This window comes from Castanea sativa, chromosome 11, assembly GCF_040712315.1.
Source record: "Castanea sativa cultivar Marrone di Chiusa Pesio chromosome 11, ASM4071231v1".
In the NCBI taxonomy this organism is placed as follows: Eukaryota; Viridiplantae; Streptophyta; class Magnoliopsida; order Fagales; family Fagaceae; genus Castanea; species Castanea sativa.
Genome location: NC_134023.1, coordinates 11,178,889 through 11,205,941, shown reverse-complemented (window position 1 = coordinate 11,205,941; position 27,053 = coordinate 11,178,889). Strand labels below are relative to the sequence as shown.

Genomic DNA, 27,053 nt, shown 5'->3' with positions numbered 1-27,053 from the left:
ACGCTTTGAGCCCCAACAAACAATATTGGAATATTTTCCTAGGAAAGCTAAAATTCAGATTTTTGATAAAACCCTGACCTAACGTTTATAATCGAAACATGAACTAAAGGTATAAGTATGACTCCTTGACCCGATGATTCTAATGAATCACGAACCGAAGGTATAAAGTTTGAACGCCACAAGGAAGAATCCCTGAGAAGTTCACAGTTCTTAAGAACCAAAAGAAGAGTAAAGCCTCACTTTTTCTGATTTTTATTCAATAATATATGAAAAACGTTTATAGACTTAAGAACCTATTTAAGGGCTCCATAAAACTTGATAGACAAGAAAATATATTCTAAAATAACTCCTAATTGATACCTAACCATATCAGGAATCAAATTTGACCTAAAAAGTATTAAATGTACCTAAAAACAAGGAAAATAGCTAAAAAACGTTCTGAATAACAAAAGCCCTAAATTCAGGTAGATTTGGTCTGAAATAGTAGCTCCAGAATAGGAAAAAATCTCCATTAACTGATATAGAGCTGAAAAGTCACTCAGCCATTAATCCACGCCATAAATCACTCCCAATTAAGCCAGATCAGCTCTTAATAGCTTGAATTAGGGTGTCAATATTCGACCTAACCCGCGAATACGACACGAACCCGACACGGGTTTTTCGAGTTAGCGTTGGGCCTTAATGGGTTTGGGCCATAAACAGGTTGACTCGAAAGCAACACGATAAGAAACATGTCATAAGCGGGTCAACCCGCGTAGCCCGTAAGACACGTTTGACACGCCAATTTATTTGTGTCAACCCGAAATGACCCACTTAACACAACTCGTTTAACTCGTATAATAAATAAATATTTATTTAATTTTAGATTTGTCAAATACCTTTTATATCCAACATATATATTAAATTTAAAAAGAAAAGTGAGTAATTACAAAAATTTACAAGGGATATAATTGGAAATTGAAACTTTCAAACCCTAGAACTACTAGTACTTTTTTTTTTGGCATAGAACTTGCACAAATAAAATTGGATGAGCTTGTGGAATATGTTATGAATTTGGACATCAACAAAGAATCTATGGATGATAATTGTAGTCATAGTCAGGATTAGTTTATTGTTTGCTCAAATTCTTTCAATATTGATACTTAGCATTTGGCGAGTTCCAAGGATATTATATTTTTGTTGAACTATGTTATTTTATTTTTGTTAAACTTTGTTATTTTGAATTTGGGTCAAAGTGTATACACTTCTTTTGGAGTGTAAAGAACTTATTTCTAGATGAATGTTATATTTTTGTTGAACTATATTATTTTGAATGTGGGTTGAAGACTTAAAATGTATGCACTGTTTTTTGGGATGTAAAAAAAATTATTTCTAAATGGATGTTATATGTAATATTATGTAGGTTAAAATGGGTTGTGTTACATTCGTGTCAACCTAACATGACTCGTTTATTAAGCGTGTCAAATGAGTTGGGTCAGGTCAACCCGCCTTATTAACAGGTCGGGTTAGGGTTGAAGGATCATGACACGATTATTAAATGGGTCGGGTTAGGGTTGAGTCATTTAGTCGAATAACCCTACCTCGACACGACACGACACGAACCCGACACGCTAACCCGATTTGACACCCCTAGCTTGAATTAAATTTATTACGCATTCATCTTCCTTTGGGCCAAGCTTGGAATGTCCTCCATTAGAATCAGCCAAAATCTCTTGAATCAGCTCATTAAGTGCTTCTTTAATCTTCTTGGATCTTGCTCTTGTAATAGGCCCAACTAGAATATGAAATGGATCCTTGAATGCTTGTTGATTCTCATCAAATATATTCTAACAAATAATATAAAATTAATTTACTAATTAGTAGGAGTAAAAAAATTTAAAAACTTACATAAGAGAACCAAGATCTGCAATAAAAAAAAAGAAAAAAAAAAGAATCAAGATCTTAAATGGGTGTCCATTGTTTTGATTCTTTATAGAAAACTTCCTATGGTATAATATTTCGTATGCAAATTCAAAAGCAAAAAGAACAATAAGTAAGATAGATTTATTATATTGAAAATTTGAAATATAAGTGTAAGTTACATCTTGCCATCTTAGGAAAAAAAAAAGTAAATATAAAAAATAAAAACTACAACAACATTGGGTGTATTATGTGAGAATTAATTATAGGAATTACTTTATTAATTAATAAAGATTATATATATATATATATATATATATATATATATATATATATATATATAGTTGAGTTCAAGTTACATCTCATGTAATTTTAAGTAATATTATATCATTCAATAATTTTTAATTAGATGTGAATTTTAATAAATCTACCGTTGGATTACATTATCTTCGTATATTCTATATGCTTACTAAATTTAAAGATGATCAAAGATCAATAGCCATGTCATCAATTAATTGTATAAATTCAAGTTTTTGTAATTTAAAACTTGAATTTAAAATAATACATAAAAGATGAGTTAATGGATCGAATGGTAAATTACATTCAATTTTCTTGAAAATTAGTATGCATGTTAAGAACATATAGAATATATTGTAATTCAATAGTTATATTTTTAAAATATAAATTCAATAACAAGTTATTAAGTGGTGTAACAATGATTAAAATTACACTAATTACACCAATTATATATATAAGAATATTAGTTGGAGTAGACAGACCTACTCTAGTTGAACCTTTTATCCCACACTTGACAAAGCTTGTCACATCTTTTATATATATATATATATATATATATATATAAATAAAAGAGTATTAGTTGGAGTAGACAGACCCACTCTAGCTGAACCTTTTATCCCACACTTGACAAAGCTTGTCACATCCCACAGTGCTGAACCTTTTATCCCACACTTGACAAAGCTTGTCACATCCCACACAGTGCATGCAAACCCGATTCTTCACCTGAATTACACAGATGACATTTAGACTTTACAGTCCCAGCAGATTTTTCTCTTCATCAAATTCACCTTGGTTGGTAGAGAATTTTACAGGCTCGCCAATAAATTTCCAGGAACATTGAGTTTCCATATACTAGCCAATAAATTTTTTCAGGGGGCTGAGTTCGAGGCCGAAGGAAGTTCTCCTTGACTTTTTTCACACAGAAGTTGATAACTGGACTTCACAGAACATTATCCAGAGGTTGATTTAAGCCACAGCAGAAAATCAGCTTGCTAACGTGCTAAGATGTTCTCCTCTTTTTCTTTTCCCATAAAAATACATGCTAAGATGTTTATGTTAATTAATGTATATAAGCATAAATTTAACACCCTACTATTGCATGAATTGTAATTAAAATTGCACTAATATTTTTACTTTAACTCTAAGAAATCATGAATTTACAAATTAAGAACTATCCAGATTTGCAAACATTAAAATAAATTGAAAGCAAAATTCACTACAACACACTCATAAATTTACACAAACATACACACAAATAAGAAACTTTGAATTCAATGATTAAAAATAATACAAATTTTTAAACATTAAAAAATTTGGGATTAGAGGTAAAGCAGAGACATTCACATGAAAATTAAATCAACTTTGATAGCAAGGGGGAGGCAGGTGAAGTCATGTAGATTTTTGGATGTTCAAATCTACACAAGAAAGATACACACATATATATACACACAGACACAAAATAACAGATCTTTCAAAAGGAGAATAAGATTTTTGTTAAACTTAATTTATTACTTTGAGCGATTGTGCGATACTTTTTTTCTTCTTATGCAAGATATTATGTGCAATTAATGAACCTACTACTGAATTTAATGAGTTAAAGTAAAGTCAAAGTGCATATTGCAGTAATTTATTTTTTGAGGTGTGGGGGAACAAAAAAGTAAAAGAAGGAGTTTGCATAATCAAGAAGTTTACGTTGATTATATATTAGTTTTTTTTTTTTTTTTGGGTTACTTTGTCCCAAATTTTATTGTTTTGATATTATCTAAATTAGATTTATTTTTTTAGTTTACATTAAAGTTAATACATATTAGCTATCATTTGATACTTTATTCACAAAAAAAAAAAAAAACAATTAAGGTTTAAATTAGGTTTATCCACAAAAAAAAAAATCATTAACGTTTAAATTAGGTTAAAAGTAAAATTGTTACTTTATAATAAAAAAATTGATACAATAATTGTTGTTACTTTATCCAAATAAGTTGATAAGAACAAACAATTATTGTTTTTATTCCTATAAAAAAATTATCATTTTTATATAAACAATAGAATTAGAGTCTCACTTAAACTTGTTTGTTAATCAGTACGAATAAACTATTGTTTTTATTTAAAAATTATTACAATTTTGTGAAGCAACTTGGCACAACTACGACTTCTACACTCAACTTTACACTTATTGTTTTTATCTAAACAATAGAATTAGAGTTTCACTAAAACTTAAACTTGTTTGTTGATAAGAACAAATAAACTATTGTTTGTATCTAAAAATTACTACAATTTGGTGAACAAATAAACTTATTTATATATATATATATTCGTGGGTGTCCAGTACTTTTAAAGAACTTGACTAATAATGTTGAATAGATCAAGTACTTTTTTTTCTTTTTCTTTTTTTCTTTTTTTTTTTTGAGAAGGGACAAGATCATGTACTTTAGTACTTGATATATTGTCTGGCTAATAATTCTCAAAATATAATGCAATGTACGTTTGAGATATTAAGGGGTGCATGAGTTTCATTGGCGACCTTAAGAATGGATGAGAAAATAAGTTAGTTTGTATCCAAATTTTGAAATTGTGATGGGTAGTAAAACGATTATGAAAAGTAAAAACTCTATATGTTTTTAATTTTTTTTTTAAATAAAAGATTTTGGACCTAAAAATGACGATGAGCTTCTTTTGTGGTCATTGCAAGAAAAATGAACTGAGTGCCAAATTTATGGGCCCAATTAAGCCCATTATTAGTTGACCCAAACTTAGAACTAAACAGCCAAGATTGGGCTTATCTAGCCCGTTTCAACAATGAAAGGGACACATTCAAATCCTCCACAAAGAGTTGGATAAACGTTTGAAGGGATCTGTAGACAAACATGCCTCAATCTTCGACTTATGTTTTTATTTATACTATTAATAAGATGATTCTCTTTTTCTGTTTTCAATTTTTGGCATACAAAAATATCTTCATACAAATTCAAAAATAACATACCCTTTAGTTTATTTATTTTTTTCTACAAAAAAGCAAAAAGGGTTAAAATAGTAATACTATCTTACATACAAAAGAAGAAAAAAAATTATTGTCACCACACATTTGTATTTAAATGTTTGATTCCTATTTGAATTTGTTATCTATTTGAATTCAAATACTTCAATTATCTTTGGAAAAAGTTTCTCTGCAATCTAAATTGGAGGAAAGTCTCTCCAAATTGTGACGTGTCCATATCAGAGAATGACACCTGTCTAACCCCACTAAAACACAAACTCAAGAGATAACTTTTGTTAACTCCACTTTTCCATATTTTTTTTATTAAAAAAATTATTTCTCTCTTTCTCTTTCAACGCTCAGTCCTTTCTCTCTCTCTCCTTCAACGCTTCCCCATCCCTCTCATTTGTTCCAGAGATGAAAAGGAAACCGAGAGCAAAAGAGAGAAGGAAATTGAGAAGAAGAGAGAAACTGATGGAAAAATTGAAGGAAAATGGATATTTCTGTTTGTTGGGACTGTTTCTCACTCTCTGGCAAACACATTTTGGTTGGCATTTTGGTGTTTGGTTGGTGAGAAAGTTAGGGAAAATGAAATGTAAAATTTAGTTTATGAGTAACAGAAAAATTAAATGGAAGCGGAAATGATAGTTTTTGCTGTTTTTCATGTTTTTTCTACACAATAGGGTTTGATTTCTCATGTTAAAATTTGTTTGGACACCGAGAAAATTGAGGAAAATGTGTGGAAAGTAAATTTTTTAGGTCACAGACTTTCTCTGTTTCATAAACAAATACAAAATTCTTAGATTCAAAATTCAAATTCCTTTCTTGTACTACATTTTCTCGGTATCCAAACAGCTCTCTCTCTCTCTCTCTCTCTCTCTCTCTCTCTCTCTCTCTCCTAATGATTTTGATTTTTGGATTGGAATGTAGGTGCTGGAGTTGGCAGGAAACGCGGCACGTGACAACAAGAAGACACTAGGATCAACTGGCGACGCGTGCTGCTCGCCGTGAGGAACGACGAGGAGCTCGGAAAGCTTCTCCAAGGCGTGGCCATTACTAGTGGTGGAGTTCTTCCTAACATCAACCTAATTCTGCTGCCTAAGAAGAACACAAACAACCCAAACACATGGACTAGACTCAGATTCCGGCATACCATGGTAGTAGTAGTACTGCTTATAATAAGGGAAAAAGTTTCTCTGCAATCTGAGGGTGGTCTGGAGAAACCGAATGGGTGGGCAAAGAAACTGAATGGGGGCCAGAGACGTCGAAACTACCTCCCTAGAGCCGCCGAAGTAGATTTGTTTTTGGGTTTCGGAGAATAGATCCCTCTCTCGCTCTCTCTTTCGCTCACGATTTCCTCTTCATCTCTGGAACAAAAGAGAGGGATGGGGAAGCGTTGAAGGAGAGAGAGAGAGAGAGAGAGAGAGAGAAAGGATTGAGCGTTGAAGGAGACAGAGAGAAATAATTTTTTTAATAAAAAAAATATGGAAAAGTGGAGTTAACGGAAGTTATCTCTTGAGTTGTGTTTTAGTGGAGTTGGACAGGTGTCACTCTCTGATACGGACACGTCACAGTTTGGAGAGACTTTCCTCTAATTCAGATTGCAACGAAACTTTTTCCATTATCTTTATAAAAAAATACAAAATTACTTTTTCAAAAAAAAAAAAAAAAACCCTACTACCTCACGTAAAAACTGATCATTCTTATCTTGAAATTTCTACGGTTTTTTTTTTATAAATTATTTAAAACATTCAAAAAATTTTGTTATCCAAATTTCATATAGTTATCACAAATTCTCATCCATCCACACTAACGTATATCATCTTTCTTTTGTTCAAATCTCAAAATTTTATACTCATCACAATTCCTATCTCAATCAATAAAATCAAATGTCCCATTGGGTTTCAACTTTTTACGGTTCTCTATCTCATTTTTAAACATTATTCCACGTTACCTTACTTCCTTCTTAAAAAAATATATATAAATACACATAGTTATTATATATCACTTTTAAGCACTATAATATTAAACCAAAAAAACAAATTAATAAAAAAGAGCATTATTGCATGTGCAAATTGCGTGTGATGAGTCTAATACTTAACTATAATGAGCATCAAGTTTTTATAATTTATCACCAAAAAGATGATTAGAATTAGAATAACTTGAAAGAAAAGAAAAAGAAAAGTGGGATGCCGGATATGTTAAGGTATGCCTGTTGGTGTTTCAAAATAAATCAACCCACCCTAGCCTCATCCCTGAAATATTGAGCAAATCCTCAGTGTTTTTTCACTGCACTTTGTCTCCTAGAAATGCTCCCAGAATGACCACAAAATTCATTAAGTGGGAAAAAACTGCTAGTGGGTGGGTGAAGCTCAACACTAATGGCTCTAATTTAGGGAACCCCGGGATCACTAGGTGTAGGGGTTTAGTCCAAGATGAGGATAGCAATTGGGTGGTCGGATTTGCTAGAAAAATCGGGAAATCGTCGAGCTTTATAACTGAGATTTGGGCTTTGAGGGATGGTCTAAATGTGTATCTACAAAAGAACTTATTATTGGTTGAAGTCGAGTTAGATGCCAAGGCTGTTGTTGATTTTCTTGCAAGGCCTAATAACTCAAGCGAAGCAAAATCCCCACTTGTAGATGACTGCAGGCACTTGATTGCTCAATTCCATCAAATTCGCATCAACCACTGCTATTGGGAAGCTAATAGATGTGCATACACCCTAGCTAGGATGGGCACTATTCAAGCTCATGAGTTTGAGCTATTCCATAGTCTGCCTATGGACCTGGAATTTGCACTTCTTTCTGATTTTAATGGGCTGTATTACCCCAGGCGCTGTCCTGATTTCTCTTTTTCTGTTTAGTTAACTGTGTTTTCCCTTTTACCGAAAAAGAAAAAAGAAAAAAAAAGGTAATTGGATTTGGGCCAGCAATGCCCTGCCTAATTTCTGCCATTGCTTGTATTGGGTCCATTCCAAAACTAATAATCGATGCTGCTAGCCTGCCAGCCAAAACTGAGCCCAGCCCAGCCTAGCCGAAGCCCATAGACATACATATCTCTAGTTGAAACTTCAAAGTTGAAACCAATACTTCACTTGCGATTTGCGAACTTAAAAGCTTATATCAGTTATATGAGACAAAAAAAATAAAAATAAAAAAACGTTTTTGGTCTCTGAATTACGTATCAATTTTCAATTTGGTTATTAAAAAAAAATAAAAATCCTTGCCTTGGTTGCTGTTTGGTAGCAATGTTTAAAAAAGGTACTCTACAAAATATTGAAAATTATTCTCTAGTATTTTCCCCTCTTAAGCCTAGTTTGTGAATGTGATTTTATAATTTTTTATTCTTGAGTTTATTTATTACAAGTTCGTCACTACTTCAACAAACTTAGCCAAACAAGTTTTTTTTTTTTTTTTTTCATGGGTGATAGTTTAATAATTATGAGATTGAGAGATAGATGTTTGAACCATAGTCATCTCATTTAAAAACACTAAATTTTTAGTGAATAAACTGACACATTATTAGAAATATTAAAGAAAGTTTTGACACAAAAGAGAAACATTAAGGACCAAAATAGTAATTAAACTTAAAAACAAATACTAGGTGCCAAGTTGAGATTCAAGATGGGCTCACTAGACATTGAGAATAATTTGTAAAAGAAATTAGACCCACGGCCAAGCCCAACTACAACAAAATTTATCTTATATGATTCATAGTTTCTCTAAATTGAAGAGGTCGTATTACATGTTTCGGTTACATGTATTCACCCTCTCATAGTCTATCCTAATATGAGAGAATGGATACATATAACGAAAACATGATAAATTTTCTCAGACTCAGCCAATCCAGCTCAACCCAATTAGGCTAGTTAAAAATGGTGGAAATGCAATAAAAATAGGAAACCAAAATAATAAACAATCCTAGTCCTAGTATAATAGAACTCATGCAATGAATCCAAATGCTTAATAAACATTCTATCCAAAAAAAAAAACTAATAAACAACCCTAGACCAAGTAGATATATAAATGGTAAATCCCTCCCTCTCCGTTCTCTTTTCTGTTTGTTTGGTGCTGCGTTTCTCACAAGCACAAACACATTAGCACTCCCACCTCTCTCACACTCAGCTCTCTCTCTCTCTCTTCAATTCTCGCACAATCGCCGTCGCTCCGATTCTCTCTTCTCGTTGCCTCGCATGTAAGCGCTCTCTCTCTCTCTCTCTCTCTCTGTTGCGATTTTCTTTAATTAACGTAATTTTTGATGTTGATTAGATTGAATTTTTCTATATCAGAGTGATGAATTTCGCAGTTTACGATAACGAATTCTGAAATTTGGGCGATTCTTGAAGCTTCTGATCTCTGATTGTTGATTTTTTTTCTTCGCGGTTGTTAGGTTAGGGTTTTGAGAGAGAATAGTTTGTTTGATTTTTATTTTTTTTTTCAATAAATTCGTTGACAGAAAGTGAATAAAATAGTGGTGAATCTGAATCTGAGATGGGTAGAAAGAAGCCTACAGCGCGCGGTGACGACGATAGCGTCCCTGCCGTTACTGCGGCCGCCGCCGCAGTGTCGAAATCGAGGAAGAAGGCGGTTATGATTGACGATGATGAGTATTCTATAGGGACCGAGCTCTCCGAGGAGCCTCAGGTTGTGGAGGAGAAGGTTGTGATTACTGGGAAGAAGAAGGGTAAGAAGGGAAGCGCGAAAGCGCGGAAACATGATGATGATGATGAGGATGAGGAGGGTGGTAAGATTGATAAGGAGAAGGATGAGTTAGTGGAGACTGGTTTTTCAGGGAAGCCGAAGAAGGGCGGGTTTGGAATGTCCAGTTTTGGGTTGTTGGGAGATGAGGATGATGATAATGATGAGGATGAGGAAGAGGATTTAGGGAAGAATAAGAATAAGAAGGGTTCGAAGAAGAGTGGTGGTAGTTTGTTTAGTGCGTCGGCGTTTGATGCTATTGATGATGATAATGAAAGTGAGGTGGTCGATGGTTCTGTTGAGGATGATGAGGAGGAGGAGCAGGTAATTGCGTTTACGGGGAAGAAGAAGAAGAAGCCGAAGTCATCGTCGAAAAGTGGTGGTGGGAGTGTGTTTGCGGCAGTGTCTAGTTTTGATGGGCTTGATGATGAGGATAGGGATGAGAAGAAAGATGAGGATGAAGATGTTAGTGCAATTACTTTTTCTGGTAAGAAAAAGAAGAAGAAGACTGGTGGTAATTCGTTTAGTGCTGTTTTGGCTAATGATGAGGAGAAAGATGACGATGCTTCTGTGTCTGAACCTCCTGAAGTTGCATTTTCCGGTAAAAAGAAGTCTTCTAAGAAAAAGGGTAGTAGTGTTTTTACAGCTGCACCTGTACTAGAAGATGAAGATGAACCTGAACAACCGAGTGTGGCAGGAACTAGTAGTACTGTTGAAGCTGATAATTCTAAAGTTAATAAGAGTGAAGAGGTGAAGGAAACTTCGAAAAATAAGAAGAAGAAAAAGAAGACTGGAAGGACAGCTGAAGAGGAGGATGATCTGGATAAGATTCTTGCAGAGCTAGGTGAGGGGACTTCTACATCAAAACCAGCTACTCCTCCTCCTGTAGAGGACAAACCTGAGGTTCAGCCTGAATCAGTTGCTATTGCTGATGAGAAGGAAGGTGAAGAAGAGAATGTGGAGTCTGCTGCAGCGAAGAAGAAGAAGAAAAAGAAAGAGAAGGAAAAGGAGAAGAAGGCAGCAGCAGCAGCTGCTGCAGGGGCAAAGGATGAAAAACAGGAGGAAATAAAAAATGAAATAATAGAGCCAAAAAAGAATGATGCAAAGAGTAAAGCAGCAGACAAGAAGGTGCCAAAACATGTTAGGGAGATGCAAGAAGCAATTGCTAGGCGAAAAGAAGCTGAGGAGAGGAAGAAAAAGGAAGAAGAGGAGAAGTTGAGGAAGGAAGAAGAGGAGCGGCGTAGGCTGGAAGAACTTGAGAGGCAAGCAGAAGAAGCTAAGCGTAGAAAGAAGGAAAAGGAAAAAGAGAAAATTCAGAGGAAGAAAGCAGAAGGAAAGTTTTTGACTACAAAGCAGAAGGAAGAAGCCCGTCGGTTGGAAGCAATTAGGAATCAGATACTTGCTGGTGCAGGGATGCCTGTCCCTTCTGCAGACACTGGTGCACAAACTAAACGACCAAAATATCAGAATAAGAAGCAAAAACCAACTCACCATCAAGCAAATGGTACTGCCCCTGATAAGGCAGTGGAAAACGTAGAAGCCAAGGAAGAACCTCAAGATGTTCTGGTCAAGATGGATAGTGTAGATTCAGAGAGAGTTGATGAGGAGTCAATTGATGTGGAGGAGAAATCTGAAATTTCTGAGGCTGTTGAAGAGAATGGAATGGAAGATGATGAGGATGAGGATGAGTGGGATGCAAAGAGCTGGGATGATGTTGATGTTAATCTTTCTGTTAAAAGTGCATTTGCTGAAGAAGAGGCTGAGGCTGAACCTGTCAAGAAAAAAGATACGAAGGGTGCAGCACCAACTTCTCGTGATGGGGGTAAGTTATATATATATTAACACAGCCTTTCTTAGGCCTTTTATTTTATTATTATTTTTTTCCCTAATGTTCATATTGTGAACTTCTCTATTTGGTTGGAATCCTCTATAATTTCCTGCAAGGGTATGTCTACAGAGTCTCTTTCTAATATCTTGATTCATGCAATATGGTCATTAATGTTTCTCTTTTTCAAGCCTTGCTGAACTTTTTAGTTATAATGGTTGTGAGCACACACATCAAAATACGTTCTGCACGGAATAATGGCTGTATATACAAGTAAAATGACATCTTGAAAAAATGGAATCAAGAAATAAACATAGAAATGAGTCAAGAAGCAATATATGCTGTAAAGACTTAAGGATCCTATTAAAGTTTTCAATTCAAAAGCACCAATGAGCTATAGCTCAATTGGTACTTCCTCCTCCCATAATAAGGATGGAGGACGAGGTCCTTTGTAACTTGCCAACAAAAAAAAAAAAGGTTTTCAACTCAAAATCCTATAAGTTATAGTTATGCAATGCCAATGAGTTGTGGGTTATTAAATCTTTTGTCTTTGAATAAGAGTTCTCTTACACCAAAAACCAAGTAGTGCCTTGGTTAGATGATAAAGAGAAATTATCATGGATGCTGGAGCATAGATTGAAATTCTATTGTATTTATAAAAAAAAGAAAAAGAAATGCAATGAGGTGCATGTCACTAGTTTGAATCTCTCTAATGTAGGATCTTTAGGAGTTCGTACTAAATTAGATTTCTTGATGAGATCTTGAAGGGTTCTTGAATAGGTTTTGAATGTTTTAGGAAATTAACATTAAATCCTTTCCCAAAAGGACTAGGACTACTAAATAACCTATTCCTTATAAAGACTAGTACCACTAATAACAAAAAAAAGTACTTAGAATTTCTAAACCAAATGGTGGTGGTGGAGGTGGTCAGTTTGCTGGTGGTGACCGGAGTGGGAAGCTTTTGTCTGCTTATAGTCATCAGCAAAAGATCAGGAATTTTGAAAATTTTGGAGCAATTTTGGGGGCAGAACGGGATTCCTGGAGTCCCTATAGAAATTGGTTCAGCTTTAAAAGGCAATGTTTCAGTCATTAATGGCAGACCCACGCTGGCCTTTACTTTTAAGTTGACTCCTACTGTATTGGCTTTGAGAGTGTGTAAGCCTGAGGGCGGGAAACGCATTGTGACTTGGTTGGGTTCAAAGGATTTCAGTTGGCCCAAGGATTTAAGTGGCGGGCCAGAATTTATAAAACAATCTGGTGGGCTTGTCAAAGGCCATCCCGTGGAGACAGTTTATTCACTTAAGGGTAATTTGGTCAAACCCGTTCCTTCAAAAGACTTATATGATGGTCAGTCATTGTGGGTTAAAGGGGAGAGCTCGAGAGGAAGATCGAGGATAGCTTCCAGGTCGACAGTAGCGGTGCCGGCGAGTGCGACGGAGGGTTCCGGGTCGTCGGTGACACTAGTGGCGACGGCGAGTGCGATGGAGGGGTCCAATCTTGGGTTCCGGTGTGGAGGTGACCCATCGGAGGATGCGGGACGAGAGCCATGCCCTGATAGCTGGTATTTTGAGGGCAGGGATGACGGCCAGGCCAATGGGACTTGGTTTTGAGGTTTCTTCTGCCATTGGCATTAGGGGGCTGCCCAAAACTCTTTTTCTCCTCTGTCGGGTTTGGGTTGCAAGGAGGCTCTCTGTCTTGGAGAGGGAGATGACTCCACGGTGGTTTTAGGTGAGAAGGGAGAAAAATGGAGCAATCCTATTGCTGAGGCAGTGTCGCCAAGCCACTTGGATGGGGTTGAGCTGTTACAGGAAGGGCCTGAGCATTTTCTGATTCAGTGGAAGCATAGTGAAGCTAATCCTATTGGCTTTTTTCATGGAGAGGACGAGAATGGTTTTTTGGAGTGCTCACCTCTATCTAAATGGGATCCCAATGATCAAAAGGAGTTGGAGGTGATCTAGGAAGGTGATGAGGGAGAAGTCTGAGAGTCAGCGGTGAATAATTCGAAATGGGTTAGTAGACTGATGAAAATTTTTTGTAGAATTGTGGGTTTTCCTATTGTTAAGCACGAAGATCAATGCCTAGCTCTGTTCCGTCTTCTTGAACAAGACTGTGTTGATGTTGTTAGTGTTGGGTCTTCTAAAGGTAGTGTGAATTCTAAGCAGAAACGGCTCAGGGAACTCAAAGATTTGATTTCTTCTATTAATTATGATGGGGTAGCTTCTAAGGGGAGGAACAGAGATTTCTCAGTAGGTACGGGGGCGATTACTAGTTTTAATTGAGTTTATGGCTGCTATCTTGGAATGTTAGGGGATTAAATAATCCTCAGAAGCGAGAGGTATGCAAAAATCTTCTCAAGGAGTGGAAGTGTGATATAGTTTGCTTTCAAGAAACTAAGCTGTCTTCTTTAAACTCTTTTGTTGTTTGGAGCCTTTGGGGTAGTCCGTTCCTTGATTGGGTTATTCTAGATGTAGTCAATACTATAGGGGGGTGCTACTGGTTTGGGACAAGAGAGTTTTTGAAAAAGTTGATTGTGCCGTTGGTCGGTTTTTTGTTAATGTTTTATTGAAGGGTGTTGTAGATGATTTTGTATGGGCGTGTTTAGGAGTGTATGGGCCTAATGAGGATAATCAGTGGGGTGCTATGTGGGAAGAACTTTCAAGGATGCACTCCAGGTGGAATACGACATGGTGTGTTTTTGGGGATTTCAATACCATCTGATATCCGAGTGAGAGATTTGGTTGTGAGGCTTTTACCCCGGCGATGTTTGCTTTTTCAGACTTTATTGAGGCTAATTACATTGTGGACTTATCCCATGAAGGGGATTCGTTTACTTGGTTTAGAGATTTGGGGGCAGTTTGTATGTCAAGAATTGATAGAACCTTGGCATTAGTGGATTGGGTAGATCACTTTGGAAACGTGTCTCCAAGGGTACTCCATGTGCCTTTAAGTTTGAGAATATGTGGTTGAAAGAAGAGGGTTTTGTAGAGAGGGTTTGGCAATGGTGGAATGGGTATTGCTTTTCGGGTTCTTCTAGCTTTATTCTGGCTCATAAATTAAAAGCTCTTAAAGAGGACTTGAAAAAGTGGAATAAGGAGGAATTTAGGGATCTGGCCTTTAGGAAGAAATGTCTTTTATCTGAATTGTTGGGTTTGGATGCTAAGGAGGGCTTGTCTGGTCTCTTTCAGGAGGATCAAACTCGTCGTATTTAAATTAAAGGTGAGATTGCTCATCTTGCCTCTTTGGAGGAGATTTCTTGGAGACAAAAGTCCCGGATTTTATTTGTGAAGGAGGGGGACAATAATACTCGCTTCTTTCATCGGGTTGCAAACTCCCATAGAAGAGCTAATTATATTCGGGGTATAGAGGTGGATGGTGTCCTCTATGAGGATGAGGAAGAGGTGCGGTCTAAGGTGGTCCACTTTTATCAGAGTTTGTACACTGAGCCAGATATTTGGCGCCCTTCTATGGATGGTTTAGAGTTTGTTAGAATTGAGGAGGATGAGCGGCGTGAATTAGAGAGGGATTTCCCTAAGGAGGAAGTGGTAAAGGTTCTTCAAGAGATGGTGGGTGATAAGCCCCAGGTCCTGACGGTTTCACCGTGGTTTTTTTTCAAAAATGCTAGAGTGTAGTGGAAATAGATGTCATGGCATTCTTCGATCATCTCCATAGGAGCTTAGAGTTCGAACGGTCTCTGCATGCTTCTTTTCTATCTCTGATTCCCCAAAAAAAATAATGCTTTGAATATCAAGGTGAGTCTTTGAATGCTTCGTATAAAATAGCATCTATTTGGAATCCGATCCTTGAGAGGATGGAAAAGAAGCTTTCAGCCTGGAAGCGGCTTTATTTGTCAAAGGGTGGCCTTTCCCTTTTTACTATCTCTAAAGCTGTGGTGACTAGATTGGAACGTATTCATCAGTTGAGTGCTTCAAATATCCTTTGGTGGCTTGGGAAAAGATTTGCTTACCACGTAAGTTTGGTGGTTTGGGTCTTCGGAATTTGGCGTCTTTTAATCTGGCCCTATTAGGGAAATGGCTTTGGAGGTATGGCCGTGAAACCCCTCATCTGTGACGAAGGGTCATTGCCATGAAATACGGAGAGGGAAAAGGGGGTTGGTGCACTAGAGCTTGTCGTAGGGCTCATGGTTGTGGGTTATGGCGGAGTATTAGTGAAGTGTGGAAAACTTTCGCAAAGCATGTCTCTTTTGTGGTGGGGGATGGTTCTCGTATCCTTTTGTGGCATGATAAGTGGACTGAAGATGTTCCTCTTAAATTGCTTTATCTTTAGCTATTTCTATGTTCAGCCAATAAGGAGGCCTTTATTTTGGATGTGTTAAGCCCTCTTATGGGTGATAATGGCAGAATGTGGAGTTTAAGATTTTACAGGAAATTCAATGATTGGGAGTTAGCGGCTTCCTACTCCCTTCTTCATTTCATCCAAACCCGCACTCCTTGGGGTGGAGGGTGTGACAAGCTTAGTTGGGATCTTAATGGAAGTGGGGAAGTTTGATACTTAGTCTTTTTATTTTAAGATTCAAAATGCAGCTCCTTCCACTTTTCCTTGGAAGGGCATTTGGAAAGTTAAAGTTCCTAAAATGGTGGCTTTTTTTATATAGACAACAGCTCATGGTCAGATTCTAACCTTGGATAACCTTATGCTTCGTGATTGTCTTTTGACGAATTGTTGTTGTATGTGCTGTTGTAATGCGGAATCTGTGAATCACCTGTTACTTTTTTGTCCGATAGCTCATTCTTTGTGGATGTATATGCTTCGGTTGTTTGGGATCGATTGAGTCATGCCAGGTTCAGTTATGGACTTAGTATTTAGTTGGTATCATTGGCTTGGGAAGCTTAGTTCTGATGTTTGGAATTTGGTCTCAAGCTGTTAAACGTAGACTATTTGGTCTGAATGAAATCAGCGGTCTTTTGACGTTGAGGGTAAAACTGTGGTTCAGTTATTAGAGTCTTGCTAGAGGACCCTCTTTGATTGGTCTCGATGTTGGGGCTTCTCGGATTGTTCTATCCTTATGGATTTTCCTTCGTCAAATAGATTAGGGGCTACTTATGTCTTTTTGTTTCCTTTTTCCTCTGTTCACTACTGTGAACTCTTTGTATTTTTCTCGTTTTTCTCTTATTAATAATATTCTCTTCGTACTTATCCAAAAAAAAAAAAAAAAAAAGAGACTTTGGTATAGCCAAGAAAGCCCATTCCACACAATCTAGAAATTACCAAATCACCCCTATTTTAGCAACTCTTTATTAAAACTGAACCAGCAACTTTCTAACCTAAATAAACTTATACTAAGACTCAATAATAATTAAAATAGACTCATTAATACTAAACTTAATAATCCCCCCTCTCCCATTGTAACTATTGAATTATTTAAAAAAAAATAAAAAAACTTGTGTGCCAAGAAGCTTTAGCTTAAAGGGCATGCCCTTCCCTTCTAAGAGCAGGATGGAGAAAAGGATTCTCTCCATTTGCTATGGAATGGAGATGATCCATTTTATTGTGAAGATTTAGTAGTTCAATCTAAAAATAAATATAAAGACACGTCAAGTCAATTATCATTCCTTGTTTGGATTTATCAACCAAAAAAAAAGAAAAGCAATTATCGTTCCTTCTTTGGTGGAATCAGATTTTAATGACATGGTAATGTGCACAACTTTAGATGTATGGGAATTAGATCTCCACCATAAGCTGTTTGTTTTCTAATCAAATGGGAGATTTATTTTTAAGGAGTATAGAGGAGTTGAATTGCCTTGCATTTCTGGACTGAGCAAATGTCTGTGTAGAATTATTTTGTGGGATAACTATTGTGAGCTAGGAATTTTCTTGCTAAAGTCTGTTGTCTTTGAATTAACCATATTGTTTTTTTCTTTGGTTTTTCCAATATACAGCATCTTCTGGAACTGCCAAGCCAGCTGTTGATGCTAAGAAAACCATTCCTTCCCAGGCAGTCATGTCCCAGATTCAAAAGAGTAAACAAGAGGTTGACGTTGCAGAAAAAAATAAGAGAAAAGATGCTGCCGTGAAAAAAGAACCATCAAGTTCAGATGCTACCTCCAAAGAGAGTGAAGATAACCTTCGTTCCCCAATTTGCTGCATCATGGGCCATGTTGATACTGGTAAAACCAAGCTGCTGGATTGTATCAGAGGTACGAATGTTCAGGAGGGTGAAGCTGGAGGTATCACTCAACAGATTGGTGCGACGTATTTTCCTGCTGAGAACATACGTGACAGAACCAAGGAACTGAAAGCTGATGCTAAACTGAAGGTCCCAGGTTTATTGGTTATTGATACCCCTGGACACGAATCATTTACTAATTTAAGGACTCGGGGTTCGGGTTTATGTGATATTGCAATTTTGGTTGTGGACATTATGCATGGCTTGGAGCCACAAACAATAGAATCACTTAATCTTTTAAAAATGAGGAACACAGAATTCATTGTGGCATTGAATAAGGTGAGGTTCATTATCTAATTTGTGTTTGGTGAAGCCCTTCCCCCCCCCCCCCCCCCTTTTCCCCCCCTCCCACCTCCTCTTTCCCCTTATTATTTGTTTTCTTGTTTTGAAATTCTGCAGGTGGACAGACTCTATGGTTGGAAAACATGTCGCAATGCGCCAATTGTGAAGGCTATGAAGGAACAATCTAAGGATGTACAAAATGAATTCAATATGAGGCTCACTCAGGTTTTATAAACCCCTCCTTTTCTTCATTGTTGTCAATTTCACTCCTGGTTATTTCTCATTCATTTTTTTTGTTGTTGGTTGTCAGATTGTCACTCAGTTCAAGGAGCAGGGGTTAAATACTGAATTGTACTATAAAAATAAGGAAATGGGTGAAACTTTTAGCATTGTACCTACAAGCGCTATCAGGTACAACTTTTGGACTTCAGTCTTGTATTTATAGAACTTGTTTAGGCTCTTCAGCTGCAAACATGTAATGCTACAATTTTGATATTTTTTGGTTTGTGGATAATACAGTGGTGAAGGCATCCCGGATTTGTTGTTATTATTGGTTCAATGGACTCAAAAAACTATGGTTGAGAAACTTACTTACAGCAATGAAATACAGGTGTGCAATCTTTCACATTATTTTCATTTGGTTGAGTGCTTCAGGATAGTAGAATGGAAACCTAATTGTGGGTAAATTGTGCTCCAGTGTACTGTGTTGGAGGTCAAGGTTATTGAAGGCCATGGGACAACAATTGACGTTGTACTAGTCAATGGTGTTCTTCATGAAGGAGATCAAATAGTTGTTTGTGGCATGCAGGTAAGCATCTAAAACATGTTTTCACTTGATGTCATGCTTGCATTAAAATTTTGACAAATGATTTTCACATTGTAGGGACCTATTGTTACTTCAATTCGAGCTTTATTGACACCCCATCCAATGAAGGAACTCCGAGTTAAGGTATGGTTTTCTCTTTTAATAATTTCCTTTATTTGGTTGTTCTTGGGTAGGAAAACTAGAACTTGGTATACTGCTGGTGAAATAATTGGTGAAGAAGTGGTAGTTGAGCTCTACATACAGAAGAGGCTTTATATTGTATCTTTAATTAAAGCTTCATATTGTGTAAGGAGATTTGTTGATCTCTCTTAAATTAAACAACTTGAAGTTAAGAAATAGCAACTGGAGTTCACACTAATATCATTGAAGGCCGAGGTCTTGAAGGTAGTGGGCAATAGTAGTGCATCAAATAGTTGGAATCTTAAGAGGAGTTGCTACTTACCTCCTATTGATGAATGTGGGAATTATTTGGTACTTGTATACTTCTGAGGTACATTGGAGGATATTAGTTCATAGCAAAGAAGGGGTTAAAGAAAACGTGGACATGAGTTATTTTGCAAAGTTCTGGTTTGTCCTGCATCAAGGAGAGTTTGGGGAGGCAATGGTGTTAGGTAGTCAGTCTGTGGCCACGTCTGTTAGTGGCTTGGATGATTGTAGTGTCTTGGAGAATTGGTGGTCATAGTGAGAGGCTTGCTGAGTATCAGTTAAGTGGTGGTCTAAGGCAGCATGGGAGGTTTTCAAGTGAGCTGGGATTTGGTTGTGTTCAGTGGTGCCTGCATTGTTGTGACTGGTGGATCTTCGGTGCCAATGGGGATAGGTTTATTTTTTATTTTTCGTTGTGTGTGCGGGTGTCACGGTTTGGGATTGTTGAAGGTGATGGGTTTGTCTAAGGCATTTTTTGGCTCTGTCATTGACTGTGGACAACATATATTTTGGTTGTTATTGATGATGGTGTTCGCAATTCTTGCTTGAGACTGTCAGTTTGGGCTAGTTGTGATCTGGATGATGGTGACATGGTGTTCTTGATATAGTTTAAGCGGTGGTGAGGGGCTGGTGCTGGCTGACTGCTATCAGTTTTGCTGGGAAATTGGATTAAGTCAAATGCTCTGATACCAAGTCGATGCAGGACAAATATTCAATGGAAAAATTGGATAAAACAATTGAACAGTAAAGAAAGAGTAGACCATATGAATCAACACCAAGAAGATCTAGAAATCATTATTCATCACCAAACTAATGGAAAACTTCAATATCAAATTTTATTCATCAAATCATGTGTCACTTATCAAAAAAGAAAAAAGTTCATTCATCAAATCACGTCCCTTACATTTCAGCTGAGCTGTTTTTAAGTAGGTTTCCACGAAAATTAAATAGGGAAAATAATGCAACCCTTAATCACTATAAAATTACATTGTTAGATATTCAAGTTCAAATTTGTTCTAAATATGGAAATTGAAATTCCAGTTAGCGCTAATTTTGGTATCCACATCAGAACACATGTACCAGGGATTAAAGTTGATATGCCATGTACATGTCTATTTTTGAAGTTCATATCAAGTTGTAAACAATCTTAGATGGTACACCTGGCAATATCTGGGGGTTAAGTCACCTCCCTTCTTGCATAAAGTTTATGTTATTGACTGAAATAGGTTCAAAAAGGTTCTTTCTTGTTCAGATAATTTGTATGAAAAATTTAAGTTTAAGTTATGACCTATAAGTATCAAAAAAAATTGAAGTTATGACCTATGTTTTTTTAGCAAGAGGTCTGTTATGCAATGCTTTAGATGATGATTTGGTGGTGGTCCACTTTCAGGGGACTTATATACACCATAAGGAAATCAAGGCTGCAATGGGTATCAAGATCACAGCACAGGTATCTTTTTGCCCATACTGAAGTCACGGTTAATCCATTCTAATTTTTAACTTTATCTACTGTTTAAATAATGCACTTACACATTTAAAGTGAGATTTTTTGGTTTTTTTGAAAGAAGTTCCTGAATTCTTGTGTTATTTTTTATTGCAGGGCCTTGAGCATGCTATTGCTGGAACTGGTCTTTATGTTGTTGGGCCTGACGATGATTTAGATGATGTTAAGGAAGAAGCTATGGAAGATATGAATTCAGTCATGAACAGGATTGATAAGAGTGGCGAGGGTGTTTATGTGCAGGCATCTACCCTAGGCTCTTTGGAAGCGTTGCTGGAGTTTTTGAAGTCCCCAGCAGTAAAAATACCTGTTAGTGGTATAGGCATAGGCCCTGTACATAAAAAGGATGTCATGAAGGCCAGTGTAATGCTTGAAAAGAGAAAGGAATATGCTGTCATCTTGGCATTTGATGTCAAAGTTACACCAGAGGCTCGGGAACTTTCAAATGAGTTGGGTGTGAAGATTTATGATGCTGATATCATTTATCACTTATTTGATCAATTTACAGCCCATATTAACGCTTTCAAAGAGGAAAAGAAGAAGGAAGCTGCTGATGAGGCAGTCTTTCCATGTGTTCTGAAAATTTTACCAAATTGCATTTTCAACAAGAAGGATCCAATAGTATTGGGAGTAGATGTCCTTGAGGGCATTTTGAAGGTAATTATTTTCCAGCTTATTTGGCTTATTTTCTCATTTTTTGTCAGTACAGGATATCTTCATAGGTTCTGGATAAGTCCAACATTTTAGCGTAAGACTTGTTCTCAGCCTATGTTGGTGAGAAATAAGTATATTTAGTCTGCATGAGCTCCTTTTGAACCTTGTTAAAGCTGAGAAAAAGTGAAGGGAAATTGCAAGTGGACTTTTTTTTTTTTTTTTAATACAAGAAGCTACATCTTAAGTAATTTAATGATATGCCTTTTATTTAACTCAAGTCTCCTGAGATCAAAACTGATTATAGAGTTTCCTTGGAGTATCCACTCAATTTGTTAATTGATTTGCTCAGGCCTTCCTGGAAATAAATGGAAATCTGGACATGTGCATGATTTAGCCCTGTCACTGTTCAATTAACTGTGGGCCATATGGTGACCCCTAGAACGAATTACACCAATAAAGTTTCTAAGCTGATTGCAATGCCTCTGTTAGTTATGTGCCCCAATTTGGCTGACTTTTGTCCTTTCAAGCGGAATGAGCTATGAGAGCCATCAACTGCTACTGTGAAATTTTCTGTGACTACACTGGCACTGATTTGCATAGTTCCCCTCTGGGGACACTTACAACACCATGTTTGATAGTAGGGAGAGGAGGAGAGGGAAGTGAGGAGTTTATCTCCCCTTATGTTGTTTGGTAGGAAGGAAGGAAAAGGATGGAGATGGTAAAGTTTAAATTTGACAGTTACACCTTATCTAATTTGTTTAGAACTAGGATAAAAATGTAATTTCAAAAAATTTGTTAACAAAACTCTCTCCATCTCCAATTTTGTCCACAATGTTTCTTTGTTTTTTAATTTGCTCAGTTAGAAGGGTTGACTTTAGGCCATTACAAATAGATGGCCTTGCTATTATAATATGCTTCTGCAAGGCGTAGGTTATAGATTTTGTGGTTCAAGTAGCATAATTTCCAAGAAGTCTTCTGCATTTTATGCATTCCCATTTATGTTGATATTGTGGTATAAAGTGTTTGAAACTCATGAGGTTCAAGTTATACATGGTGTAATACTTGTCAATGTTGCACCACTTAAATAGCTATCTATTGGATGTGATGTTTGAAAAAGCTACCGTTTGATTATATTATCTCTTTATACCTTTCATGAGGTTCAAGCTTTTTGTATTTCAGAATTTTATGCAAAACATGAGTTAATGGATCAAATAGTAAAAAACATCTGATTGTTACAATATTTAGCGTGCGTATTATAGAATGAAGAGAATGTGTAATTCAATGGTAGAATTTCAAAATATGAATCTAATAAAAAGTTATTGAAGTAGTGTAACATTAATAGAGTCGTACCAGGTGTTTCTTGCTCCTTATATATAGATACAAAATAATACTTCTTTTTGGAGACTGGGGGCTATGTGGTGGGCTTGGATAATGCTTATTTTGAAATGGCACTAGAGAGATTGTATCCTACATAAAGTAATTGTTTATATATTTGTACACATCTAACACAATCTGCTTTCTCCACAGATTGGGACTCCACTCTGTATTCCTCAGAGGGATTTTATTGATATTGGGCGAGTTGCGTCTATTGAAAATAACCATAAAGCTGTTGATTTTGCAAAGAAAGGGCTGAAAGTTGCAATTAAGGTACGTGTTTGATCCTCTGATGCTGTACTAAAATGGCATTAGTGATTATGTATTATTAGTGTCATTAAAATGATACATGAAAAAGCTCATTGGCCAAAATTATCCAAATATAGGCAGACATAAAATGGTATTATTGATAATTTTTTTACTCGATAGTCACTCCTTTGCTTGGTATTGTTGTCATTTTTTCTTACTGAGATTACTCAAGATTCATGATCCCTTATCTATTTTCCTGGTATTGCATACTGTTATTTCTCCATGTGCTTGATGTAATGATTTGTTTGGAGTTTTTCTTTTAAAATTTTAAAGGTTTTTGCTGTCAACTCCTTGAGCACCTGTTCAGGTGCTGATATGGGTGACTCTATTGATTGGTTCTGGGTAACATTTAATAAATGTATTAGGAACAATTATACACATTTATGAAGAAATGAATTATTACCAGGAATATGCTATAGAATGAAATGGGTAAACTGATTAGCATATACTTTAGGTTGCATTTGGAGTTTGGATTTCAGGATTTAAAATCAAGGGATTTCTAATAAATTGCTTGATATTAATTTAACAACACATGATGATGCTTATTTGAATAAAATTTACATTACTTATATGAGGGAAAAAAAAAAAAAAAACTACACATGATGATGCAAGCTTTGGAGACTTTGCTCAAACAAAATGTTTGTGACATTATGGGATTGAAATGGCATTTTACACCTAGTTACTTTAAATCCACGTATTAATAAATAAAATCCATCCATAAATTTCATCCAAAAAAAATTGTCATTTCATACATATTTATTGGGTAGAATTAAGGCATTTAAACTTAAAATTTAAGATCCATATTGTTGTAAATATGTCTATCCAAATGGACCGTTAGGTTATTCTGCATTTAACACTACTGTCTTAAGGTTTGGACAATATATGTTGCGTCTCTAAAAATTGCTTGAGTCATGACTTATGTAGATAATTCTCTACAGATTACTTGAATGGTACAATTCATGAATTTGCACTTTCAGTAATGTTATTGGTATATTTTTTCAAAACAACCTTTTGTTTTTCTCTCTTCTTAGACCCCCTCCCCATTTTTCTGCGGGTGCTATTACTGATTGCAGCCAAATTTAGCTATCTTTATGTATCTTATTGATAATATTACATATTTGTAAATCCCTGTGATTCTGCCTGTTGTAATATGTCAAATAACAACTTTTTCTTAGACAAATTTTCCAAGAAATTTCCTTTATCTTAATACAATGAAATATTAAGGTTGGACCTAGTTGGTACTAAAATGTATAGGTTAATTTTTGGAGGTAGATGATAAGATTTTGAAGGAAATGGCATTGGCAATGATCCTTCTCAACTGAAAAATTGAATTTAACTTTGCTTTGGTATTCTAATCATGGCTTCCAATCTAGTTTGATGCTTATTGTTTTGGCTGTGCATTTTCCTTAACACATTTAAGTGTTGCAATTTTGTTGTTATTGTTTATATTCTCACCAAGCACATGCTGTTTGTCATGCCATTTTACTAATTAACTAGCATGTAACATCTGCAATGCTTGTATTCTATTTTGTTAGACATATATAAATTTTGAAAGTTTTATTTTTTATTTTTTTTATGCCAATAGCTAAGAAAAAATTATTTCCATTGCTTTCATCAAAATAAGATAATGTGAAGTATTTAAACAATTCTTGAGCGATATTGTTATATATTATCAGATAATTCTCATGTCTGCATATCTTTAACATCTCTCATATATAATATTACTCTTAACCTAACCAATCGAAGTTAACAACAGTAACCATAGTTGTTCGTTTCAAATGTCAACTAACCCCATCATTACAGGCTCAGTACCACTAAGCATGGTCATCTCTCATGTTTTTACAGCAGCATGGCAATATTGCCAATATTAAAAACAACCTATCACCAAATAACACCTATCAATATTGAGCCTTGAAAAGTATAATAATTTTGACTTTTTGCTTCAACACTTCACTGTACTCAATATTATCAAATGGTGCTGTGTTTGGCTGCTGTGAGAGTTTGAATCCTAATTAGAGCTAACTTGAACACCAAATTTAGAAAGATAACAGATTGATTATTTGGTAAAAGAAACGTATCTGACATGTGGCGGAACCTCGTACCTTTCTAGCCTAAGGTTTCCATTTTTATTATTTATAATAATAATAATAATAATAATAATAATAATAATGAAAATAATATAGTTTAGATACCATGGTATCTTCCATCTTAGGACTCGAAGAACATCCTGCTTGATCCCTATTCAACATATTTGTCTGCGCTGCTGTTTCTTCCTATAGGGGAGGGATATTTTCAGTCTTCAATCTATTGTTGGCAATCTAGCCCTCAAGGAAATTTGTCATTCAATTTTACCTCATTGGATACTGGCTTATTGTTACCTATTGTTTGTGCTTGTACAGATAGTTGGCACCAATTCTGAGGAGCAGCAAAAAATGTTTGGTAGGCATTTTGAGATTGAAGATGAGCTTGTCAGCCACATCTCTAGGAGGTCAATTGATGTGCTTAAAGCTAATTACAGGGTGAGTTTTTGAATCCCTCACAATTTTCTGTTCTTAATGGATCACATTGCAATGTGTTCCGTATTGTGACTTTTAATATGCAGGAAGAACTGAACATTGAAGAATGGAAGCTGGTTGTGAAATTGAAGAATCTTTTCAAGATACAATGAGGATGCATCCGTTAGGGCAGAAATGCTAGGCGGAAACTTCGACAGTTCTTGTATTGGATGAATTCTGAAACGAATGGTCTATGGTCAATGGCCGATACAGGTTGGAACACTCAGGAATTTTAACTGGTATGTTTCAAGGGTCATAAGCATACTGGTTCGGTGACCGGTTCAAAATTTTCAACAATACTGGCCAATACAGTACGATTTTGATGACTTCAGGGGAAAGGCCGTGGAAAGGGTTGTGCTTCCCGTGGTTTGGTTGTAGTTTTTAAGCAAGTGAGATATACTTAAAGAGGGATTTTAATGGAAGTTGGGGTATTTTAATAATAAAAATATGATATGTTAAATTTTTTTCATTAATTGAAAAGTGAAAATTGACTACGATATCCTCTCATCCTCCTACTCAATATAGTCATCACGAAAAGCCGTAATTGAGTTTATAGTTTGAGTTATAAAGATTTTCTTTTTTCTTTTTTCTTTTTTTTTGGCAAAATAAATTTGAAGTCCAAGACTTTGAGATCACAAAAGAAGCCTTTGAATTGGTTCAAGTCTTTGTATAACTTGGAATAGAGGTGGTGTTTTCCTCTTTGACGATGCAGGGACGCAAAATTTTTTAATGTAGATTTGTAGGAAATTGGTACTAAAGTCTTTATCTAAGATTCTAAATTCTTTTTTAAACTATTCCTAAGGGTCACGATATGGAAATAGAAAAAAAATATGGAAATACAGACACATGAAGATTCTAAATTCTTTTTTAAATATTCCTAAGGGCCACGATATGGAAATTCAAAAAATATGGAAATAGAGACATATATGAAAATAAAAAGTTTTAGGTATTTTGGTTGAGATGAATGTAAGCACATTTTGAGAATAGGGATGGATTTGGAAATTCAAAAAATAAGGGATAATAAATAATATAGTAATCAACATTAAAGGGTTTATATTTTTTACCGTTAGATCTACTTAAATTTAACAGTGTAAAAAGAGTGTAATTTTAAAGAGTTACACCACGCATTTATATATATATATATTTTTTTTTTTTTTTTTTTTTTGTATACTCAAGCAGTTCAACTCAGGTCACATTTGTATTTTCTTTAGAGTAGAATTAAGATTTGAATATCTATTCTCTGTAGTTGT

At 35.7% G+C, this 27,053-nt stretch overlaps 1 protein-coding gene across 2 annotated transcripts; it reads left to right on the top strand.

The window, feature by feature from the left end:
* Positions 1-9,134: 9,134 nt before the first annotated feature.
* Positions 9,135-26,297, top strand: LOC142615621 (uncharacterized). Of its 2 annotated transcripts, none has more exons than XM_075788361.1 (13): positions 9,135-9,367; positions 9,462-11,692; positions 17,593-18,158; positions 18,279-18,386; positions 18,472-18,572; positions 18,681-18,771; positions 18,859-18,969; positions 19,045-19,110; positions 20,801-20,860; positions 21,011-21,568; positions 23,093-23,212; positions 25,648-25,767; positions 25,851-26,297. In XM_075788361.1, the coding sequence occupies exons 2-13, from the start codon at positions 9,664-9,666 to the stop codon at positions 25,914-25,916; spliced, it is 3,996 nt and encodes a 1,331-aa protein (XP_075644476.1). In that variant the 5' UTR covers positions 9,135-9,367; positions 9,462-9,663; the 3' UTR covers positions 25,917-26,297. The 2 variants fall into 2 exon arrangements, with proteins under 2 accessions (XP_075644476.1, XP_075644477.1); XM_075788362.1 differs by having other exon boundaries at positions 9,241-9,367; positions 9,629-11,692.
* Positions 26,298-27,053: the final 756 nt, after the last annotated feature.

What these genes read in the sequence shown, in the direction of transcription:
- LOC142615621 (XM_075788361.1), top strand. Translation starts at nt 9,664, where the DNA reads ATGGGTAGAAAGAAGCCTACAGCGCGCGGTGACGACGATAGCGTCCCT. An exon ending in ACCAACTTCTCGTGATGGGG is followed by an intron (nt 11,693 to 17,592) that starts GTAAGTTATATA and finishes TCCAATATACAG; the next exon opens with CATCTTCTGGAACTGCCAAG. An exon ending in TCCTTGAGGGCATTTTGAAG is followed by an intron (nt 21,569 to 23,092) that starts GTAATTATTTTC and finishes CTTTCTCCACAG; the next exon opens with ATTGGGACTCCACTCTGTAT.